This window comes from Lolium perenne, chromosome 7, assembly GCF_019359855.2.
Source record: "Lolium perenne isolate Kyuss_39 chromosome 7, Kyuss_2.0, whole genome shotgun sequence".
In the NCBI taxonomy this organism is placed as follows: domain Eukaryota; kingdom Viridiplantae; phylum Streptophyta; class Magnoliopsida; order Poales; family Poaceae; genus Lolium; species Lolium perenne.
This window is the reverse complement of record NC_067250.2, coordinates 296,399,563-296,424,580: the sequence shown is the minus strand read 5'-3', so window position 1 is coordinate 296,424,580 and position 25,018 is coordinate 296,399,563. Positions and strand designations below refer to the sequence as shown.

The 25,018-nt window shown below is 50.4% G+C and overlaps 1 protein-coding gene across 1 annotated transcript; it reads right to left on the bottom strand.

Annotated features, from left to right (window-relative positions):
* Positions 1-3,233: 3,233 nt before the first annotated feature.
* Positions 3,234-18,153, bottom strand: LOC127316476 (uncharacterized). Its single transcript, XM_071824371.1, has 8 exons — positions 18,124-18,153; positions 17,240-17,494; positions 10,216-10,610; positions 4,690-4,729; positions 4,386-4,598; positions 3,686-4,306; positions 3,501-3,599; positions 3,234-3,407 (listed from the first exon to the last, which is right to left on the bottom strand). The coding sequence occupies exons 1-8, from the start codon at positions 18,151-18,153 to the stop codon at positions 3,261-3,263; spliced, it is 1,800 nt and encodes a 599-aa protein (XP_071680472.1). The 3' UTR covers positions 3,234-3,260.
* Positions 18,154-25,018: the final 6,865 nt, after the last annotated feature.

The window sequence follows — 25,018 nt, the reverse complement described above, 5'->3', positions numbered from 1 at the left end:
CACCAGTTTTCAACCGGCTCATGCAAGGCAAAGCTCCCCGGGTGAGTTATGAGATCAATGGAAATGCATATGACAAGCCATATTATCTTGCTGATGACATCTACCCTGACTGGGCCACATTGGTGAAGACTGTCCGTAATCCAAACTCCGAGAAGACGAGGAGGTTTGCCAAGATGCAAGAGGCTTGCAGGAAAGATGTGGAGCGCGGATTTGGTGTGCTCCAAGCTCGGTGGGAAATTGTCCGTCACCCGGCAAGAACATGGTCGCTGAAGACCATGCATGAGGTGATGACATGCTGCATGATCATGCACAACATGATTGTTGAGAACGAGTGTCCTGATGGCCGCAATAAGAACCACTGGGAATTCCAAGGTGAGCTGGTTAGCCACTTCGTGGAGCTTCATCTTGGCTGGACTATCTACATAGGAATGTAGAAGTCACTGACGAGAACGTCTCCAAACAGCTGCAAATGGATCTGATTGAGCATCAGTGGACATTGGCTGGCCATGAAGATCATGCCTAGAGAAATACTATCTTATTTTCATGTCGACTTTTAAAAATTTAAACGTAATAACTATGACTTTGTTAATTTCGTGTCCTCTTTATGCTCATGTATCTTTTGTGGGACTCATGGCATCTCCAACGCAGCGACCCAAACGGACGTCTATTTTGGGTCGTTTGGATCGCCGCGCGGACACACGGACAGCGTTTCGCGTCCGGGTGTCCGTTTGGAACGCACAGTACGCCCAACGCTGTGACCCAAATAATTGTTTCTCCTCTTTCTTCCTAGTAGTACTAGTTGCCAACCTGGGCCACACCGCGCTCGCGCTGCGCCACGCCGGAGGCCGAGGCCGGGGATGCCGTGTCGCTCGCTGGAGGCCGCGCTCGCGCTGCGCCACGCAGGAGGCCGCGTGCGAGCCTAGAAGCGCCATCGCCGCGAGGAAGCCACGCCGTCGCGCTCTCCAGTCCCCTTCCTCCGAATCCTGCCGGATGCGGCCGCCTCGCTGCTGGTAGCGCTAGGCATGATGGAGCGGATGTGGCGGCCCGCGGGGGCGGACGACGAGGACCGCATCTCGGACCACCCGACACGCTGCGCCTGCAGATTCTCAGCCTGCTCCCACTTAAGTCCGCCATCCGCACCGCCGCGCTTTCCTCCCGCTGGCGGGGCCTCTGGGAGCACCGCTGGCCCGACCCCTCCTCCCTCCGCCTCCGCTTCCCGATCCCCGCCTGCGCGGCCGCGCGGGACCAGCTCGCCGCCATGGACCGCCGGGGTAGGCGCCGCGTCGACGTCTTCGCGCTCGCCTTCCACGCGGGCCAGCTCGCGCAGCCCGACCTTCGCCGCATGGGGGTCCTCACCGTGCACTTCCCCGTCGGCAGCGCCCTCCTCGCGCGCCTCTCCATGCGCGGCCTCCACGTCACCGCCTCCGCCAACACCATGGTCGCCACGCTCGAGGTCATGCACCTCCACTCCGTCTCCATCACCGACGCCGCGCTGCGCAGGGTCATCGCCGCCTGCCCATGCCTCTGCGAGCTCGACCTCCGCTACTGCCGCCACCTCCGTCCCATCGACTTCACCGCCGTCGGGGTCGGCAACCTCAGGACGCTCACCGTCGTCGACTGCTCCCGCGCCACCGAGCTGCACGTGCCCGTCGTGACTTTCCTCCGCTCGTTTCGCTTCAGCGGACCGTTCCTCTGCAGCAACCTCTTCACAGGCAGCCAGCGGTGCAGCCAGCCACGGCGAGCTCCGTCCCCGTCGCGCCCCTACGAGGCACGTATGGCGAGCTTCGTCCCCGGCCCGGCCCGGCGAGCTCCGCCCCGTCTTCGTCTTGCTCGGCGGCGTCGAGGCCGGCGGCACTCGTTTCAACTCCGGTGACTTCCAATAGGGCTGAAAAAAAGGAGGCAGCGGCGGCGGGGGCCTTCAGGCGAGGCTGGCGGCGGAGCATGGTTAGGCGAGATCGATTCCGGCTAGGAGCGAGGACGGTTTCCATGGGAAAAGGCGAACGGAGGAGAGAGAAGGGTGGGGGCGCATGTGGTTGTATTTTGTGTCACTGTCAGATGGGCTAGGACGCGGACACAGGCGGATACAGTGGACGCCCGCGTTCGTCCGGCTCGCCCCAAAAGTCTCCCAAATTTACGCCAGTTTTGGGTCAGGCCGGACGCTGCACCTGTCTGTTTTTAAGTTGGGTTGCCCCGTTGGGAGCAAGTTTTGTCCGAAAAGACCCAAACGGACGATTTTTTTGCATTTGGGTCTCCCCGTTGGAGATGCCCTCATGGAAAGCCTCGAAGCACATACATCACACATTGCTACTATGTATGCTATTCACATAATTCATTATGTTAAATGTTTTCTTATATATTAGTACTATAAACAATTTCGAAAGACAAAGAATGGCTTCTGGGCTTACATATTTCATATTCTTCAATTATACACACTACAGGAATGTTACTCTACGCCGACGGCCGGCTGCCCTCGGCGTAGCCACGCCTTGCCCTCGGCGTAGGCTACGCCGACGGCAGCCCTCGGCGTGTCGCCTCGGCGTCTGGGTCCCTCGGCATTGGTAGGTGGGCCGTCGGCGTAGAGCTAACCCTCGGCGTCCTGGCTCTATGCCGACGGTGAAGAAGCCCCTCGGCGTTGACGCCGTCGGCGTAGCGTGGCGGCGCGCCGTCGACGTTAACGGAGCGGCCAGAGACGCCGACGGCCCAACCCCTCGGCGTAGAGAGACGGGAGAGGCGACGTGGCGCACGGAGGCGCACCCTAGCCAGAGGCTATGCCGAGGGCAACCCCCTCGGCGTATGCATGCCCCATGCAGTGCCACCGTGGACACGCGGCAGCACCTGGCGCGTCGGGCTACGCCGAGGGCAACCCCCTCGGCATAGACCTGACCATATGGCCCTATGTCACGGTCTATGCCGACGGCATTACCCTCGGCATAGGAGCCTGCCATTTTTTTTTTTCCAGTTCCAGTTGCAATGCAATCCAGTTCATATAATCGACCAAATTCGACCAAATTCACATAAATATCATATAATCGACCAAATTCATCCAAAATCGACCAAATTCATCCAAAATCAACCAAATGTACCATAATTCATCCAAAATCACCATAATTCACATAAATAGCATGAAATCCCAGGAGACCGACCACCTTCATGAACCGGTGTGACCTCGCGCCCACCCGGCGATGCCTGGTTCCCGGACCAGCCCGTTCCCTACGTGTTCCCTACATGTTAGCAACTTGCGAGGCAAAGGAAAGTGGTAACTACCGGTTTGGCAAAGAACTTACCTCCGGTGTGGATCCGTAGTAAGTCGCAGCGAAAGCTGCCCTCGATGGCATGATAGGCATGTCCCCCGCCACGGTAACTCGAGCCGGTGGCGGTGTACCAGTAGACATAGAGATCATCATTTCCTGCAAGATAGGTTACAAGTTAGGCTTTGCAGAAATAAAGCATCAAACTGAGACTTGTCATCTACTTGCGCGAGAAGGAAGATTCAGACTTACTGATATATACGTCATATAGGCCGTATTCTGCCTATTCCACTGGGCAGCGGCCTGCTGATACGCTTCATTGCAGGCTTCGAAGGCCGCCTCGAAGTCAGGCTACAATTTCAGAAACAATGAATCTCGTAAACACTTAGCCATGTAGGAAGGAAAACCGGAAAGAGGATGAAAATGAGGAAACTTACATCGTAGGCGGGTGGACGAGCAGGCCGTGGACGAGGCTGGGGGCTGTCGGCGGTGAGGGTATGCTTGAGGCGCGTGTAGCTCGTGGAGTGGGTAGGCTTGACCGCCTTATTCAGCCAAGGGAAACGGCCATGCGGACGCCCGTGCCCCGACAGGACCAACGACTCCTCGTCGACCGGAATGCTCAAGGGGTCATCCACCTCGGGGTGACGAGACTTGACCATGTCGCAGTAGTCCTCCTTGGCGGCCTTGGCATTGCCGTAGTACTGTGGCTGAGGCAATGCGGGATTGGGCTTCGCCGTCCGCATCATGTCATATATCTGGGCATCATGAAGCACCACCCCGGGTGGTGCCTCGGCCACCTGCATCGCGAAAAGAAAAGTTAAGCGTACCACAAATGAGACATGGCGGGAAATGAATGAAGGTCGTTCCATGTATATACATACCTTTTTCCCCTTGAAGCGGGTGTAGTCGCGGTTTCCCGCGCAGTGTGTGCCACCGGTGCCTCGGTTCTCCATGTTACGCCTCGACACGGCTGCAAACTCCTCGTCCTGCCTGAGCCACCTCGCCCTAATCAGCTCCTCCCATGCCTCCCTATGCTGCTCGGCCCACTCGGGACAAACCTGAAAACGCAATACTCAGCTCAAGATAATTCAATGAAAACTTAGCAGCAATGTAGAATCTCATTGACATTTTACTCACCGACATGTACTCCTCAATGGTCATTGCCCATTCCTCCGTAGGCTCGTTACCAACATAGTACTCCTTCTTGACCCTCTTACCCTTGTTAGCCCAGAAGGCACTAGCGCTGGTGAACTTTTGGTTGTACCACTGCTGCGGTGTCAACCTCTCGCAAGCGCCACGCAAAGTGAGACGCGCCTGCGTGTCATGCTCCGGGTCCACACGATAGAAGCACTTCAATCATGCATAAATCAGTTGTGAAAGTCATGAGTTAGCACATTAGGGTCATCAACTATGAACGGTGCTCGAGAAATATATGCCTTACCCAGAACTTGGTGGTCACAGCCTCAGCGGTGTCGCGAAGCCTACGGCGAGGGCATCCTCATAGTCCGCCCAAGTAGTGGCTAGCTTCGTCGGGCCACCGGGGACCGTGCTAAGGGGAGTGTATCTGCCGGGCCAGAACTTCTTAATCGAGCCCCAAGCAAGCTGTTAGGCATGCGGGGGCTTGGCATCCCATGTCCGATTCTTGCAAATAAATCACACATTAGTACACATGCCAAATTGTTTATTATGCCCAAGATGAAAATACATGTTCGAAATTTCTGAAGTAGTACACTTACTCATCGCTCGAAGGAATGATAAGGGCCTTGTCATCATGGGTCTTCGGCTCCTTCCTCGCATCGGGGACTCTAGCTTCTCCACGAAGCTTCAAGGGCTTCGGCACACCTTCACCCTCCATGACCTCCAACTCAGCCCTAGAGTCCGACTCGTGTGTAGACTCCGTCTCCATCTCCACCTCCCCACTAGACGGACCCTCAAGGTACAACTCAGGAGCCACGTCGCCAGAAGCGGAGGGTGGCTCGTCAAAGTCCATGTGTACCCCGCCGCCACCTCGTCCTCCACCTCGTCCTCCTCGTCCTCGTCCTCGACCTCCACCTCGTCCTCCTCGTCCTCGTCCTCCATCGGTACCATCGGCGTAACGCGGATTTTGCACCGGGGCTCGATCACTCCGTCTAGTGGGTCTAGGAATATTCCTCTTCACCTGCGCCAGCGTCTTAAGCAAGCTCTCGGAGTCTGCCTTGCCGCTGCTCATATTGTCCAGTCACCTGCATTGAGAAGAATAAAACAGTTAAGCACAAAGACATATTATATGAAGATACTAAGAATAAAAGGCACAATGCAATTAAGAAGCATGTTGACATAATAAAATGAAGATACTAAGAATAAAAGGCACAATGCAATTAAGAAGCATGTTGACATAATAAAATGAATATACTAAGAATAAAAGGCACAATGCAATTAAGAAGCATGTTGACATAATAAAATGAAGATACTAAGAATAAAAGGCACAATGCAATTAAGAAGCATGTTGACAAATAAATACTAAGAATAAAAGACCCTCACCAGCCATCATCGCTCTCACGCTCACTCTCATACTCCATCTCTTTCTCTTTCTCTTTCTCTGGCCCACTATCACTATCACTATCTTGTGAGTACAAAGTTGAAGGGTCGACGGGTGGAGGCTCATCATAATTGTCATTCGCCTCAAGTAACTTCTCGAGCATAGATATGTCCTTTAGATCCACCACTGACTCACCACGAGTTTCTGCATCGTTCCCGAGGTCTTCTTGAACAAACGGTTCTAAAATATATTCCCCGAAGTCCTGTTCCTCTTGATAGAAAATCCCCTCGTATGTCACGGGGTCAATGTTGTTGTAATCATCCTCAGAGGGAATCGGTAGGTTACCATGTGGCGATACCTGGAAGACGACTTCCCAACCCTTGAGTTCCGCTTTCTGGCATGGGTAGGGCAAATAATAAACTTGCTTGGCTTGGTGAGCCACAATAAAGACATCGGCTCCGCTATAGGTGGTTGAAGGCTTAACTTCAACTAACCCAATGGACTTATCACTTCTCTGTCCACCTATTGGGTCGAACCAATGACACTTGAACACGACGATATTGAGTTGCACGTTCGTACGATTGAATGTCAACTCGTATACACTTTGTAACCTTCCGTAGTAATCAAAGTTGTTGGCTCCTTTGGTGAAGACCCCAGTATTTATCGTTTTGGGATTCGCACGGCCCTTACGGTGCGTCTATGTGTGGAAGCGAAACCCATTCACATCATACTTCTCATACTTGGTCACCTCACGGCTACAACCTTGGGAAACACATTTCAACTCATCTATCATATCAACGTTTCTCTCACGGCCCTACAAGAACATTTCAAATTTGTTGTGTGCATTAGTTACGTGTAATAAGAGGGACAAGTCACATGTTGCAATGTAAGAGGAAATTACTTTTTCCATGAACCATGTCACAAAGTTTTTATTAATTCCGGGAGCACCCTCTTTCAGTAGAGTGTCCATCTCCGAGGGTACGGGCAATTCATCATACGGCCACATTTCATCCGTGAATTTGCTGAAAGGAGAAAATAAGCATTAGACCGAGACGAGGTTACTAGCTGCAAAGTAATTTGTTCACCATTTTACCTTACGAATGGGATCACTTCCTCCATGTTCATAAGCACATATAGCATTATACAATCCTTCTCTTCGTTCTCCAATTTATATTTTGTTCCTTTACCAGCCTTGCCACCGGGGAATTGGAATAGTTTTAGCTTGGGGTCATTCTCGGGCACGTCGACATTGTAACGAGTGACCGGGTTATGCTGAGTGGGAACATCATCGGGATAGTACGTTGTCGCGGCATCTGCCATCTCCCGAAGGCATATTGCCTCAGCTATGCATGCTTCAATCTTGGCCTTGTTTCCAGTTATCTGTCGAATATACTTAAACTCTCTCTCAATACGGAACTGCCAACGAAACTGCACCGGACCACCCAAGAGTGCCTCGTTGGCGAGGTGCACAATGAGATGTGCCATCGGAGTAAAGAAGCCTGGCGGAAATATCATCTCCAAATTGCATAGCAACTCCGGCACTGTATGTTGTAGCTTTGCAATAACCTCGGGACATATCTGCTTAGCACAGAGCGTGCGGAAGAAATGGCTCAACTGCGCAATCACTCGCCAGACTTTCTCGGGGATATACCCTCGAAGCATCACCGGCATGAGCCGCTGAATCCATATATGATAGTCGTGACTCTTGAGCCCGGTGACTTTTCCCGTCGAAAGATTAACTCCCTTACTCATATTCGAGCAATAACCATCCGGGAACATCACGACGTATTTGAGCCACCTGAATGCCTCCTTCTTTTGGATGGAATCAAGGCAGAAGTTGGCATGCGGCTTGAACCAATTCTTTTGACGGCCAATAGGACGCTTCATGTGTAATTTTTCCCTATCACAGAGGATCTCAATATCGACTCTAGCCTTGACATTATCCTTTGACTTCCCGGGAATGTTCAGGCATGTGTGAAAGACGGACTCCGTGACATTCTTTACAGTGTGCATCACATCGATGTTATGGGGAAGTTCGAGGTCCTTGTAATACTCGAGCTTCGTTAAAGCCGCCTCGTGAGTCCAGTTGTGCGTTACACCATATCCCTCAAATTGATGGCCAGTTGGCGTCGCTGCCGGCACGAGAGCACGTAGCTCGGCTTCAACAAGTGTACCATCAAACTTCGGCACATCTTTTTTCATGCACAACTTTGCCCTTCTTGAAGTTCTTTTGTCTTCTCTAAACGGATGCCTCCTTTTGAGGAACTGTCGATTCGTGTCAAACGCAACATACTTGCGACCCTTACGTAGCCAAAGGAACTCAAGCCGATGCACACACCAGGCATGGCCACTTACCACCGTACACCATCCACATGTTAGGGCGTACCCGGGCATGTCATGCATGGTATACTGCAACCAAACTCTCATGCAGAAGTTTGTCTTCGATGCTCGGTCGTACGTCAATGTCCCGTGGTGCCAAGAGTGGTTCAAATCTTCCACAATCGGCTGCATGTAGACACTCAAATTCTTCCCTGGGTAATGAGGGCCTGGAATGATCAGCGACAGAAACATGGTCTTCCTCGTCATTAGGACTCCGGGAGGGAGATTGAGCGGAATAACAAACACGGGCCAGCAACTGTAATTGGCAGTCGACATACCATATGGATTGAAACCATCTGTTGCTATCGCAATTCTGACATTCCGAGCCTCGGCTGCCTTAAGCGGGTGTTTTGTATCGAAGTTCTTCCATGCCGTACCATCGGATGGATGTCCCATCTTCAACTTCTTGTTTTCGTCCACGAATCTCTTCCCATACTTGTGCCACGTCATCTGTTTGGCTGTCTCCTCGTGCATGTAAAGCCGCTGGATTCTTTTTATGAATGGGAGATATCGAAGAATCGACTTTGCGGTGCTTGACTGCCTCACCTGACCATCCTTTCCCGTTACCTCTTCATACCTAGACTGCTTCTGAGATGGGACAGTACTTGTCCTCCGCATATTGTCTCCAAAATAGAACGCAGCCTTTCGGACAACAGTCTATCCTTTGATAATCCATGTTGAGGTCCTTCATCATTCTCCTCGTCGCGTGCAGGCTTTGAGGCAGACAATGATCTTTGGGCAACATGTTACCAGTTGTTTTCAGACTTGCTTCAAAGCCCTCACGGGTGGTGTTGTACCGGGTCTTGTCGGCTAGACATTGGGAGATGGCATCGAGCTGAGAAATCGCGGCGCCCTCGTACAGAGGCCTCTTAGCCGCGGCAATCATATCATAGAAGGCCTTCGCGGTTGGCTCTGGTTCCTCCGGTTCTGGCGGCGCATCCGGTTCTGGCGGCGCCTCCGGTTCTGGAGGTGGTGAATCCGGGACATCGGCATGGACGAGATCATCTAGAAAGTCTCTAATTCCATCGTACTCATTGCCATTGAGCCGCTGCCGCATCACCTCACCTCTGTCACGTTCGCGCTCATCAAAGTCGATTTCCGTGACGTACCCATGCATATACCCATATTGCAGAAGGTGTCTATACATTTCATCCTTCCCACGACGTTGACGCTTCACGCAGCGAACACAAGGGCAAAGTGCCCGAACCAGCCCCTTTGTACCACGCGCTAACTCATTCACTAGAAAATGGGTCTTCCTTGTCCACTCATCTGTTTTCTCAGTCGCACTAACACGCTCATTGTACATCCATCCATTATCAGCCATCCTCTGCTTTATTGGGAGCCAAACCACAGACATAGCATTTATATCAAATAGGAAATTAAATGCATCATATTTTTATTTATTTTACCAGGCGAAACGCATGCATCAACCTACATCTCTACTAGGTGGGCTCCTAGCAGCCGCCGGATCCGTAGTTGGCTACGTTCTCCATGCTCTACCCCGGTCCAAGTCAGAATTTCGGCAGCACCTCCCCGCTGCTCTCCCGATACACGTCTCGGCAAAAAGCCGAGAGGATGTGCATCCGGAGAACAACGGGGAGGCGCCGCCGAAATCCTGACTCGGACCGGAGTAGAACATGGAAAACGTAGACAACTACGCATCCGCCGACTGTCCCGTAAATGCCGCAAGCGTTACGGTTCAAAATATGCGGACCACTAATGCATATTTATCCGCGTAACGCTCGCGGACGGGAAGTGACACCTAGGTTACGCAACTGGACTTGGAAAATGAATCTAGTGACATAAGAAAATGCGGAGAAGGGGAGGCGATGTTTTAGCTCACCCTCGGCGGACGGAGAGAATCACAAACACGACGACAAGGCGGTCACGACGGGGCGGTCACGACGGAGCGGTCACGACGGGGCCTAATTTTCACAAATTAAAATTAGTCAATGCTATTTGTATTTCCTACCCTATTTCGTGACACACATTAATCATGTCTATTTATATTTACTAATACTAAATAGCTAGAAAAGAAAAGAAAATGCATAAAAAAGTGAGATTACTCACTGTGAGCCATGGTGAGCAGGGGGCAGCGGCGCCGGGGGCCGGGGTGCGGAGTTGGCCGGTCGGGTGCGGGGCGGGGGCGGAGGTGGCCGGTCGAGTGCGGGCCGGCCGGGGGCGGGGGCGGAGGTGGCCGGTCGGGTGCGGGTGCGGAGGCGGCCGGGGAAGGTGGCGGCGGCGCGGTGAGGAGGCGGCCGGGGAAGGTGGCGGCAGCACGGGCTCGGCGAGTGCGGAGGCGACCGGGGAAGGTGGCGGGCGCGGGCTCGGGCGGGCGGGAAGGTGGTGGCGGCGCGGTGAGGTGCGGTGCAGGTGGCGGCGGGCGGGGAAGGTGGCGGCGGGCGGGGAAGGTGGCGGTGGCGGGCGGGGATGGCGGCGGCGGGCACGGGGAAGGCGGCGGCGGGCTGCTCGGGCACGCGGGGGGCCGTTTAGGGTTAGCGTGCTGGTCCGGCTCGACCAGCACTATGCTAACAGGTCCGGCGCGCCCCCCCTATGCCGAGGGCCGGCTATATGCCGAGGGTGGCCCTCGGCATAGCCCCTTTTTTTATTTTTCAATTTATTTTCTATTTAAATTTTGTGTTGTGTCAATTATATTATAAAATATGCTAATGTAGGTCCATACAAATATGTTTTAATCTTCTACATTTCCCTAGCTATGCGCATAAAAAATATTACCATCTTAACTTAATATTTCCTCCGGTAGACGAAACCCTAATCCGGTAGCCCCGCAGATCTACCCCTTTGACTGGCCTCCAAAAACAGTTGACCCATGGACTTTTCTCTTACTTTGTGTTTTGTTAGGTCATTGTAACATGTAGTATCAATAATTACCCTATCTTACATCAATATTCCCTCCGGTAGACGAAACCCTAATCTGGGAGCCCCGCAGATCTACCCCTTTGACCGGCCTCCGATAACAGCTGACCCATGGAGTTTTCCCTTCCTTTGTGTTGTGTTAGGTCATCGGAACATTTAGTATCATCCCATATGATCCCAAGTTTCTCTCCGGTTCACCTCCGAGGGAGTTCCCCCCTATACATGGAGAATCTGCCTAAGTGTAGTAACCCCTTGTCCGAGAAGCCGGACACACCTGGGGGGGTAGCCTTGGATATAGAACCATCTCAAATCACTTTTGTGCATTCCATGTGGACACACACAAGTTTTGGGGCCCTTCCCTAGATCCGATGCTCGATTTCCGAAGAAACCCTAGTTCTGTTGACCGCGCGGTCTACCCCTTTGACTGCATCCCATCGGGGGTCCCCCGGTGGGCATATGCCTCCATTTGAGCTTGGTTAGGTCATAGGTACATTTGGAAACAAGGATCATCCCATATGATCCCAAGTTTCTCTCCGGTTCACCTCCGAGGGAGTTCCCCCCTATACATGCAGAATCTGCCTAAGTGTAGGAACCCCCTGTCCGAGAAGCCGGACACACCTGGGGGGGTAGCCTTGGATATAAAACCATCTCAAATCACTTTTGTGCATTCCATGTGGACACACACAAGTTTTGGGGCCCTTCCCTAGATCCGATGCTCGATTTCCGATGAAACCCTAGTTCTGTTGACCGCGCGGTCTACCCCTTTGACTGCATCCCATCGGGGGTCCCCCGGTGGGCATATGCCTCCATTTGAGCTTGGTTAGGTCATAGGTACATGTGGAAACAAGGATCATCACATATGATCTCAAGTTTCTCTCCGGTTCACCTCCGAGAGAGTTCCCCCCTATACATGCAGAATCTGCCTAAGTGTAGTAACCCCCTGTCCGAGAAGCCGGACACACCTGGGGGGGTAGCCTTGGATATAAAACCATCTCAAATCACTTTTGTGCATTCCATGTGGACACACACAAGTTTTGGGGCCATTCCCTAGATCCGATGCTCGATTTCCGAAGAAACCCTAGTTCTGTTGACCGCGCGGTCTACCCCTTTGACTGCATCCCATCGGGGGTCCCCCGGTGGGCATATGCCTCCATTTGAGCTTGGTTAGGTCATAGGTACATGTGGAAACAAGGATCATCCCATATGATATCAAGTTTCTCTCCGGTTCACCTCCGAGGGAGTTCCCCCCTATACATGCAGAATCTGCCTAAGTGTAGGACCCCCCTGTCCGAGAAGCCGGACACACCTGGGGGGGTTGCCTTGGATATAAAACCATCTCAAATCAATTTTGTGCATGCCATGTGGACACACACAAGTTTTGGGGCCATTCCCTAGATCCGACGCTCGATTTCCGAAGAAACCCTAGTTCTGTTGACCGCGCGGTCTACCCCTTTGACTGCATCCCATCGGGGGTCCCCCGGTGGGCATATGCCTCCATTTGAGCTTGGTTAGGTCATAGGTACATGTGGAAACAAAAATCATCCCATATGATATCAAGTTTCTCTCCGGTTCAACTCCGAGGGAGTTCCCCCCTATACATGCATAATCTGCCCAAGTGTAGGAACCCCCTGTCCGAGAAGCCGGACACACCTGGGGGGTAGCCTTGGATATAAAACCATCTCAAATCACTTTTGTGCATTCCATGTGGACACACACAAGTTTTGGGGCCATTCCCTAGATCCGACGCTCGATTTCTGACGAAACCCTAGTTCTGTTGACCGCGCGGTCTACCCCTTTGACTGCATCCCATCGGGGGTCCCCCGGTGGGCATATGCCTCCATTTGAGCTTGGTTAGGTCATAGGTACATGTGGAAACAAAAATCATCCCATATGATATCAAGTTTCTCTCCGGTTCACGTACGAGGGAGTTCCCCCCTATACATGCAGAATCTGCCCAAGTGTAGGAACCCCTGTCCGAGAAGCCGGACACACCTGGGGGGGTAGCCTTGGATATAAAACCATCTCAAATCACTTTTGTGCATTCCATGTGGACACACACAAGTTTTGGGGCCATTCCCTAGATCCGACGCTCGATTTCTGACGAAACCCTAGTTCTGTTGACCGCGCGGTCTACCCCTTTGACTGCATCCCATCGGGCCGGTGGGCATATGCCTCCATTTGAGCTTGGTTAGGTCATAGGTACATGTGGAAACAAAAATCATCCCATATGATATCAAGTTTCTCTCCGGTTCAACTCCGAGGGAGTTCCCCCCTATACATGCATAATCTGCCCAAGTGTAGGAACCCCCTGTCCGAGAAGCCGGACACACCTGGGGGGTAGCCTTGGATATAAAACCATCTCAAATCACTTTTGTGCATTCCATGTGGACACACACAAGTTTTGGGGCCATTCCCTAGATCCGACGCTCGATTTCTGACGAAACCCTAGTTCTGTTGACCGCGCGGTCTACCCCTTTGACTGCATCCCATCGGGGGTCCCCCGGTGGGCATATGCCTCCATTTGAGCTTGGTTAGGTCATAGGTACATGTGGAAACAAAAATCATCCCATATGATATCAAGTTTCTCTCCGGTTCACGTACGAGGGAGTTCCCCCCTATACATGCAGAATCTGCCCAAGTGTAGGAACCCCCTGTCCGAGAAGCCGGACACACCTGGGGGGTAGCCTTGGATATAAAACCATCTCAAATCACTTTTGTGCATTCCATGTGGACACACACAAGTTTTGGGGCCATTCCCTCCGCCCTGCTACTTCTCTCCCGCCCTTTTTTCCCGCTCACCCTTTCCCGCTGCTTCTCCCCCGCCCACCCTTTCCCGCTCATTCTCTCCCGCCAAGTTTTCCCGCCCACCCTTTCCCGCCCATTCTCTCCCGCCAAGTTTTCCCGCCCACCCTTTCCCGCCCATTCTCTCCCGCCAAGTTTTCCCGCCGTTTCAGCCCCTCGTCGGCCTATATATAGCCATGTCTTCTCCACTAACAGCACCAGCAACATTTCTCCCTTCATCGCTTCTCTCATCCAACAGAACCACAAAATCCTCTGAGCTGAGCTGCCGCTGAGATGGCTCCTCGTCGCCGTAGCAACACGGGCTTCATCGGCGTTCGCCTGCGGCCTGCGGGACATTTCGCGGCTGAAATCACCGCCGGTGGTACGCGTGTGTGGCTCGGCACCTTCTACACGAAGGAGGCTGCTGCCCGCGCATACGACGTTGCGGCTTGGAGGTTTGGCCGGCCGCGCCACGAAATGAACTTCCCGGAGGTCAGGTCTCTGACGGAAGCTCAGAGTCTCTCTACTGAGCCGCTACTTCGCTCACATGGTGAAGCGCGGCGGTACAGGTCTGTCCAGCGGCGGATTGATACCACCGAGGCGGACGAGCAGTTCATGGCACAGTGGCGCAGAGACAATCCTGGAGCCGTCGAGGCAGAGCGCGCATTCTGGAAGGACAAGCAGACGTACAGGAGAGAGAGGAGGGCGGGAAAGCGGCAGAGGAAGGCCGAGGTTGAAGCAGAGTACGCCAAAGGAGAGGCGTCGACATGGGGGGAGGATGATGAACGGTGGTCGTGGAACCTCACAACCACCGCTTCAGAGGACACCCCCAGCGAGGATGAAGATTTCGACTTCTGATTAATATGTGTGTGTGTCGAGTCCGTGTGTCTAGCGGGTCATGCGTCGACCCAGTGTTAAGTGCTTTGTTCGTGTGTGGGTGTAGTTCTTTAAATATTTTGGTTTGTGTGTGGTTCTAGTTCTTTAAGTGCTTTGGTCCCTGTGTGGGTGTAGTTCTTTAAGTGTTTTGGTTCCTGTGTGTGGGTGTAGTTCTTTAAGTGTTTCGGTTCGTGTGTGGGTGCTAAGTTCTTAAATGTATCACTTTTGTGCATGCCATGCCATGTGGACATACACAAGTTTTGGGGCCATTCCACATACAGATCCTGGATTTTACCAAGTGCTAGCCCATGCATGCGGAAATCGTCAACGCCGGGTACATGCAAGGTTAGCCAAACCTTACATCACAATTGTACACATATGTTATGGGCATATGCAAGTTTTCCAGCGATTCCGACGCTCCGATGGTCTGTATCTTGGAAAACCCTAGGGCGGGGACCCCGCAGATCTACCCCTATAGCTTTCTCCGTGCGAGGGTTTACCAATGGACTTTTTTACTTGTTTTCTTTGTTTAGGACATATGTACATGTAAACCATAGGTTGGGCATACTTTACCATAAAATAGGCTCCGTTTGAGCCGTGGCGGGAGTTTCCACATACAGATCCTAGGGCGGGACCCCGCAGATCTACCCCTAGGGTAAGGGTTAGGGTTATAGTTAGGGTTAGCAATGTATGTGGAAACCCTAGGGTTAGGGTTAGAGTTAGAGTTAGGGTTAGAGTTAGCGTTAGCAATGTATGTGGAAACCCTAGGGTTAGGGTTAGGGTTAGGGCTAGAGTTAGGGTTAGGGTTAGAGTTAGGGTTAGGGTTAGAGTTAGGGTTAGGGAATTCTTAAAAAATAGAACCATTTTTTACATAATGCATACTAGTAAATAAATAATAGAAACATAATATAAAGTAATATGAGAGAGAGAAAAAAGAAAAAATTAAAAAAAAATCTATATGCCGAGGGTGGCCGTCGGCATAGGGTGGCCATGCCCTATGCCGAGGGTAGCCCTCGGCGTCTGTCTGACGCCGTGAGAGGGCGGTGACGGTGCGGGTGCGAGGGGAGGTGATGGAGACCTCTACGCCGAGGGCCAGGTAGACGCCGACGGCGGCCCTCGGCGTAGGAGCCTATACGCCGACGGTACCTAGACGCCGACGGTCGGCTTCCGGCGCTGCCCTGGCGAGGCCGTACGCCGACGGCCCCGATAAAATGCCCTCGGCGTAGGGTTTGGCCGTCGGCGTATAGGCCCATTCCTGTAGTGACACTGGATATGTGTGACTCCCGTTTGGTATATGATTGAATACACGGCATAGTACAATTTGTGAGTAGTCAGCAATGTCACGTAGCACCAGCAATCATATACATCTAGTTACATATTTATGTCCCCACAACATCGTACAATATTGGTTTATGCACTCAACGTTTTCATTTTTAATGTCATATAAAAACTAAATGAAAGTAGAATCGATTACATCACCCCCAAGTTTGGTCAACAGGACAGATCCAATTAACTATCTCAATGACGTTGATGGCGACTACAAATATCGTCAAATCCAACCTAAGCTGCGATGATATATAAGTTAGAATCTATGTGAACACTTAGGTATAGTTTGGGTTGAAAAACACAATGCATGGGAGTATGCATCAAATTATCGGTTTGTTGGGGTTTACAACTAGGCTTGGGAAGGATCGAGAATTCAGTTACTCATCATGTAACTTGAGCTAGTTACACCCGACACTATAGTAGTTCCAAATGGCCAGTTGTTCTATGGACACGGCTCGTTCTACGCCTATCATTCCACGTCAGGCATAGTGGGAGAGGTCGTTCATACACATTGGTACTATTAGCCTCGATTCCTAGCTGTAGATAATAATGCTTTCAAATAGGAAGAAGGGCAAATGTGCATGTATGTGTGGATGTTGAGTAGCCCTAGCTAAGTAGCGATCTCGGCCATATCGTAGAAGGGTTACCCACAAATATCGTTTTATAATGTTGTTCGTACCGAAAAGATCCGCAACAAAATGAGGGAGTCAGCCTAGGCAGTTAATGTTGCACTTGTAGTTTTTTGCTCTATGTCCATATGAAGTTTCAACTGCTATCACATCCTTATGCTCCTATCTACCCCGCATAAATAAACACTCAACTAGTGTCCGAGGCAGAGGGAGAAACAATATTGATAGCCATCCATCTCGTCCATGGTGGTCAAGCGCCTAGCGAGGCTGTTCCGTCTCCGCGCTAGTGAGATGAGACTCCCATCTTATTTTGGACGAGCTCCGGTACATAAATCGCACATCGTTTGATAGCTTGGATTGCATCGGGTGGCACCCAAGTGACACTTTGATTGGTTTATCGCATGGTTTTCCTAACCTCACCCATATGGTAACATGGTGTCTTACCTCACCTATCACAAGACCACCATGGCACCGCCGTTCACAAGCTTCGACACGTCAGCCATGGCACCGCCGGTCACGCTGGTCAAACGCATCACCAAGTTGCCGACCACGAAGACGAAGACCACCATGGTCACGCCGGTCACAAGCACAAGCACGCCGCCGACCACGAAGATGAAGACCACCATGGCACCATCGATCACGCTGGTCACAAGCATGGGCACGTCGCTGTACACGAAGACAAAGATCACCATGACACCGTCGGTCACGCCAGTCAAAAGCATCAACACGTCGCCGACCACGAAGACGAAGACCACCAAGCGTCCACCACCATGGATTATCACCTCCCACTTCTCAAACATCATCACCACGTCGCCGTTCATGAAGATGGCGGGCGAGAAGTTGAGCAAAAGTAATCCGAACTATACTCACGCATACGTACACATTACAGTATACTAGCAAGTCATTTATCTATCGGTGTATGTATACCGAAATAAAAACCTGTCAACATAAGTCATGCGGAATGGTGAGGTGAACCTACTCCTCGAAAGAAATTTCAAACGGTTGAACGTGCACGACGAATTTGGCGAAATTCGCTCAAAACTTCATACACGAAATTGATTATTTACGATTGATGAAACTCGAAACCGAGTGTGGGAATTGATTCATATCATCGACACACATCTTTTTGGTATACAACTTACTTTGATTCGGGGTATGTTCGTGCTGATTTGAAGAGAGGGTGCGTGAAATAGTGTTGGAGAGAGTGAGCATAAGCAACAGGTTGTGCAACCGTTGCATCAGTGGAGCCAAGGAGGCATGAGAACAGGCCTGGCCTTGGAGAAATTGCTGATTCGGACGTTTCTCCGGATGCAGATAAAACAGTACTTTAAGAACCGTGCAATGCAAAAACGCGATCAAGTGGAGGCAACCAAACCTATCGTGCAAAAAAATCTCGCCCAGCCTACCAAAGGCTCCCTTAATTTTCCGAGCTGCTACGCCTCGTTCGCACACATCTCCATGGCCCTCCCCGACGTCCACTCGTATGTACGGCCGCTAAGAGCTTCTCCGCCTCGTTCATGGGTCTGCTAGTGTTTATCATATGCAGGTGATCATACCATTGGGATCCCCTGATCTTTCTGCTCCTACTGTCAATGTTGAGCAATGTATGATTTCAAGCAAACCAGTCATGGTTTGGAAACCTGAGCTTTCAGAGTTTATGCTCAATCAGTTGGTTCAGCTCGTCCGTAGCGGCGTCTGTTTCAATATGGGATTCAAAGAGCAGCAGATGAAGAAGGTAGATGCTGATGTTCTTGCATTCGCTGGCATACATGTGACCACTCTTCAGCTCTACAACCACATCAGAAACTGGAGGACCAAGTGGAGCATCATACTAAAGATGAAAACCGATCGAATTCTAAACTGAAACGAAGATGGTTGTTGCTTCTATGCTGGTGATGAAGATACGGCGAACGAGTACATTCAGGTACTAAGCTTCATTTTAGTTCCTTCATAGATCCGTATGTGAATGTCGTCCACATTACCAGTTGTTCCTTGTGGATTGCAGCGCTACCCGAGGCATCGTACGTACGTCGGGACCCCGATCACGAACTATGGTCAGATGAAGACGATCTTCACGCCCCGGTTTGTCTGCATGGCGTAGCTGTTCCAACCTAACTTGTTGGTCAGGGCTATCGACTTCATTGCAGACAACGAAGAAGAGTATGCCGAGTACCGTAAGCTGCAGCCACCGGAGAGGAGGAGCTGGCTTAGGACCTAGCTTCGCAAGCAGTTTCCTGCTTTGTGCTTCTGCATCTTTGATCATGATCTACTGATTTTGGGAAGTGGTCTCGTATCCCTCCATTAGTTAGGACTTGTTTGAACCTGATTCCCGGTCTGTAATGATGAATTTGTTCGAGGTGGTATATACTAACCCCTAGTGTGACCAACCTGTGATGCATCACAAAGCATAGTTGCTTTCGCTCGTGATGCATCATCCACTAAGTAGTTGTGTATTACCAGCAGTACTGGGTAACCACAACACTATAGGAGAAGGGGTTACCACAACACGCTCCTATCTGCAACCAAACAGGGTGTGGACTGCACGATCAGAGAAGAAGTAGTTTGTGTAGGCACGCAAACAATGGGGTCTAGCTTCCCTCTCTGGCGCAAAAAAAAGACAGCCCAGGCTACCAAACGACCCACGTTTCCTGACCCATGGTCCATTCGCGGCGCACAGGTAAGCACATCTCGCTGGCGCAATGAGACAGAAAATGGATGCAGGCTACCAAACGCGTCCTCTATGAATATTTGACAAGGCATGCATGCTTGGTAAGTATCATGGGGCAAATCAGTTTTGATCTCGCACCATTGCAGTGACCCGGTAATTAGCAAATCAATCCAAATTCGTATCATGGTTTTCTTACCTTATGCCTAGAATACTCCTCAAATCAATGGTGGATATATATATATATATATATATATAATTTAATTTAATACTACTACTTCATAGGGATAGTAAATTGTAACGTAAAAGATCTCTTCGAAAATGGCTTACACCGACAATCATATCCATCTAGTTAAATATTTATGTCCACACATCACAGTACAATACAGGTTCATGCGTTAATATTTCAAATTTAATGCTATTTCAAAGCTATATAAAATCGAGCCCGTTGCATCACACCCAAGTTTGGTTGAAAAGGATGGACAAATTTTACTCTATGTCAATGACTTTGATGGAGACTACCAATGCCCACCATATTAAAGACACATTCAACCTAAGCTGAGATGATATATAAGTAAGCATTCGTGAAAACACTTTGGTAAAAGTTTGGATCGGAAAAACAAAATGCATGGTGGTTTGCGCCAAATGGCTGGCCTATTAGGGTGTAAAATTAGGCTTGGGAAGGATCGAGAATTTAGTTACCACTCACTAGTGGAAAAAGGGCCTTTGGTCGCGGTTCGCAACTGCCGTTAGTCGCGGTTGCGCAACCGCGACCAAATAAGCGCGACTAAAGGCCCCCCCGTTTAGTCGCGGTTCCAAACACCCGTCCACGTGGGCGCCAGGCGACCGTCGGGGCAGAGGACCTTTAGTCGCGGTTCTTCTGGCCAACCGCGACTAAAGGCCGCCGCAGGTTTAGGGTTTTAGCCCCCCCCCCCCCCCCTAAACCTGCCCCCCCCCCCTAAACATGTTTTCTGTTTAATTTGTATTGTTTTATTTCTTTTGTGCTTTATTTTAATTTTGAAGGAGTTTCACATATTCTACGGTACTACATACATGCATATGAATGTACAATTTCAAACAAATTTGAAATTAGAACCAAAAAGAATTCAAGAGGAATATACAATATATATTCAATATCATCGGATGACCATATACAATTTTGAACAAGTTTCCATACATAATTTAATGCATATGAAGTTCTACGTTCTCGTAATGGTGTTCTCCTTTAGGATGGAGGACTTCCCTCGTGAACCATCCAGCTAGTTCCTCTTGAAGTGGTCGGAAGCGAGCTTCTAGACTAAGCATCATCCGGAGGTTATTCCTCTGAGCATTGGTATCACTCGGAACCCGCTCAGAGGTGTATCTCCGGATCATCTCACAGACATAGTATCCACATAGATTGGTCCCTGGTGGCTGAATATCGCCACCATTCTTAGCCTTTGACCTTTTGAATTCTAGCTCTTTTTTGAAATCACCGACCTTTTGATCTGAGAACCGTCTCCAAACCCTACGAGGCAAAGAAAATTAAATGAACAAGAGAGTTATTAGTTACTTGAAGCTTAGGAAATGAACGAAATAGGCCGATCGATATAGAGCGCAAATGAATGAAAATAATTACTTCTGCAGCATTCTTCTCATGCCGCCCCAAAGATTTGAATCCAGAGTCAGAGAGTCGTGGACGAGACATGTGGAGGTGTCAACTTTAATTACTAGCAGAATCCAGTGGAACCTGCGGACACGATACATGCACAGTACGTCATGCATAACTCATCGATTAGCCAGCCACATACCATGCATGGAGTAAACAAAAGAGAATGTGCTCAAGACAGAAACACTCATCCAAAATGGTAAGGAAATAGAATATCACTTTTGAGTTCCTGCTTTGTAAGAAACTGCCACAGGTCTGCCTCCACGTCGGCGGGGTGATGCTCTAACACATATTCATTAACGATGTGTGGGTCAATGAACCCAACATCATGGATGTTCCTTACTCTGCATTCCTTAATCTTCATTCTGCATGTATAATAGCGGACACAACAATATAGTTAGGACATATATATAGTGCAGGCAATATGAACGAGATGGGGTAGAAATAAATCACTTACAGAACGTAGCAACTGATGATAGATTTGTCGAGCTCGCGCAGATTGAAAAGCTGGAACAATTCACTCAGATGAATTTGTACATAGTAATGTTTGAAGTGATGCTCATATCTAACTTCCGCATAAATATATTCTTTGGCGTTTTTATTTTTTATGTAACCCTTGTGCCATTTCAGCAGACTTGTCATTTGTGGAGGTAGATCCTCTTCCTGCGCAGGCTCGACGAGAGGCCCATTCTTCACATATGTAATTACTACCTCCTTCACTGGCGCCTCATCAAGGCCTAACAGTTCACGAAGAGTCATACCTAAGTTGGCCGCTTGTTCTCTGGCACTCGTTACAGTCAATCCCTGTGCTGCCGCAGCTTCTATGATATCGGGGGCATCCGGACCGGCGGCTATCACTATAAGCGGGGCAATCGATTGTTTACTTTGTTCCCCGAGCTGGGCAACTCGTTTCCCGCTTTTTTTACTTTCTAATTCTTTCTCGGCCTCCTCCCGCTCTTTCTTCTCCTTGAACATGAGTGCCTGCTTACGAAGTTCACGTGCATAGTCGCCAGGCAGATTCTTCGCGGCTCTGGACGGTGTGTTCAAAAATGACTTAGCCCACTTCTTTTGCTCATCAGAAAATACTGGCTTGGGCTCGGGCTCTCTTTTCTTCTTGCAGTCCGCCTTCCATTTCTCATAATCAGCAGTCGCGGCCGCGTCGACTTCCTCGGCACTACGTTCCCAAGGCCTCGTGGGGAGTGGCTTCAGTGATGGCTCCGGTACCTTTGTTATCTTAGGTACATAAGGGTCCGGGTTAATACTCCAGGACTGCTGCTTCTGCTTCTTCGCCGGAGGTGGATTGGGGGGCGGCGTCTGCTTACCCGCCCGGGGCGGACTAGGGGGCAGCGGCTGCTTACCCGCCGGAGGTGAATTGGGGGGGCGGCGTCGGCTGACGTGAAGGAGGTGTAGGTGAAGCACCACCACCACCACCACCGCCACCGCCACCACCACCGTAGGGGGGTGGACTTGTTGGCCTTCTTGGCGCCTCGCCTGGAAACTTGATAAACTTCTTTTGCCATAGAATGATATGGCGCTTGACATCTCCAAGTCTTCTCGCCCCTTCAGGTGTAGCAATGTCAATCTCCAGGTCCTCAAACCCTTGGACTATGTCCTCCACCGTGACACGAGCATAGCCATCTTGAATGGGCTTGTTGTGGTGGAGTGCTCCAGGTTCACATGGTAAAGCACTGCCGATGGCTACCTTCATGGACATGTTCCCCATTGGATAATACAGATGACATTCTTTTATCTCCTTTACATCGTCCACGGGGTAGCGAGGAGGCTCCGGTGCAGTAATTTCGATCGTCGGTGCACCAGCCGGTGGGGCCTCCGTGGAAGCCACGCTGCTTCTCCGCTGCTGGCTTCCGAGATCCACTGGATGATCTTCATGCTGCGCCCAAGCTGCATCTCTTTCGGCTACTAGTACATTCACGGTTTTCTTCGTCACATCCATTTCCGATGCCAACCGCGCCACAACATCTGCTTCCCGATCCATCTTTCTCTTACGGCTTCTGTAACCGTACGGGTCATCGTTCTGGGAGAACCCTATTTTCCACGGAATGTGCCCCATGCCTCGTACACGTCCTCCGTGTTCAGGATTCCCGAGGGCTTTTGTCAGCGCGTCGTTCTCTCTGTTGAACTTGATCTTCCCCTCTTGAGCATCCCTCATTGCGTTAATAAGGGCTTGGGTGGGTTTAATTATTTTGCCCCGGTAAACACACTCCCCTGTCTCCGGGTGTAGCGTTCCCCCATGCCCGTACCACCAGCTTTTGGCCCTTGGGTCCCATCCCTCCGTACCTAGACGGATTCCTCGCGCCCTCAGCTCGTTCTCCATCTTCTCCCACCTAGGCTCCCAAAGGCGATACCCTCCTGGCCCCATAATATGATTGTACTCCTTCTTAGCCGCATTTTCCTTATTTTTTTCGATATTTGAATGAACTGCTCCGATTTCTTTTGCTTCACAAATTCTGGCCAATCATGTTTCAGTTTCTCATATTGTCCTTTGAAATCCGGAGTCTTGTTCTCGTTGACATAGTCACGGTCTAGATTTCATAATCATGAACACGTCTGCCATCTTATGAAGAGCGAACTGTTTGACTAGCCTCCTCCTCTCCTTGTTTTCCTCAATCTTGTTACCCTCCTCATCGAATTTGTTGTATTCTGGAGGTAGAACGAAATGTTCCATAAGCTTTTTGAAGCAATCTTTTTTTGTTCTCTTATCGACAAAAGTGAAACCAATTCGTGCCTTCTTTGGTTCATTCCACTCCTGGACGGTGATCGAGACGTTGTCTCTAACAACGGCTCCGCATTGGTTGATAAAATTGGTGGCGTTCTTGCGGGGCTCCAGCGGCCTGCCGGTTGCACTGTCGACAACCTCGATGGTGCATGTTTCTCCTTGTTTCATCGTCTTGGTTGCGCCACGCTTTGACGACGTACTCGATTGTTTCGACGATCCGGCCGAGGGCTAAAAATAAGAAAGAGTGTCGCGCGCGTTAGTACACACATATTTATTCAAATCAGTTAGTTTGTATCACCAGAGGCTCAATGTATATATATACCTCGGCGCCGGAGGTGGTTGCTACTTCCAATTGAAGATCGTCGTTTATCGACGTTTGTTCGGCATCATCTTGCTGACGGCCTTCATCTTCACCGTCAATGTTCAGATAAGTCATCTTCTTCTTGTTCGGTCGGCACATATAGAATATCGCCGTTTATGATGCCGAACATATGGTCTTCAGCGTCCGGATCATAGCTGGCCATAATCGGGTCAGCTCTATCGTCCGCCATATGTCAGTCCTGAAAACATGTAGTAAAAACAAATTAATTGTGTATATGCATTATCACATCTCTTCTACATATAAAGAGAGAGGGCGACGAGGGAGGCGAGAGGGGGGACGCAGTGACCACATGACCGAGAGACCGGTGGCGGTGGCGAAAGGGCGGTGGCGAAAGGGCGGTGGCGGTGCCGAGGACACATAACCCTCGCCGCCCCCTCTCGATCCCAAAAAAACACTGCGCGTATACGGAGGGGGCGACGAGCGCTGCACCCTCCGTATACGCGCGGTGGTTAAGTTATTTTTGTTATTTTAAAAGTGACAAACTTTTGTTAAGTTATTTTATAAGTGACAAATTTTTAAGTCAAATTTTGAGTTCTTTTAAAAGTCGACCGGCAGCCACAAGGGCGGCAGCGCGTGTGCGGTTGCGGCTGTGTATGATCAAAGAAACGGGACGGCGACAGCGCAGCGCGTGCGAAGGCGGCGGTCGTACGTCGGAAAGAACACGGCCGCCGGGCTGCGCGGCGCGGCGGCGCGAGAAGGACTTCGTCGACGTACACGCGGCGCGAGAAGGACGTCGTCGACGTACCACTTAAAATTTTGTTAAGTCAAAATTATCAAGTTTTATGTTTTTTTGTTAACTATATATAGTTACTAATTAATTCATTAATTATATATAATTACAAAGTTTTAAGTTTTTTTTGTTAAGTATAGTTAAAATTAAAAATAACAAACAAAACATTAAAAAAAGAAAAAAAATTCGGCCGGCCGGCGCCCTTTCTCTCCTTCTCTGCCT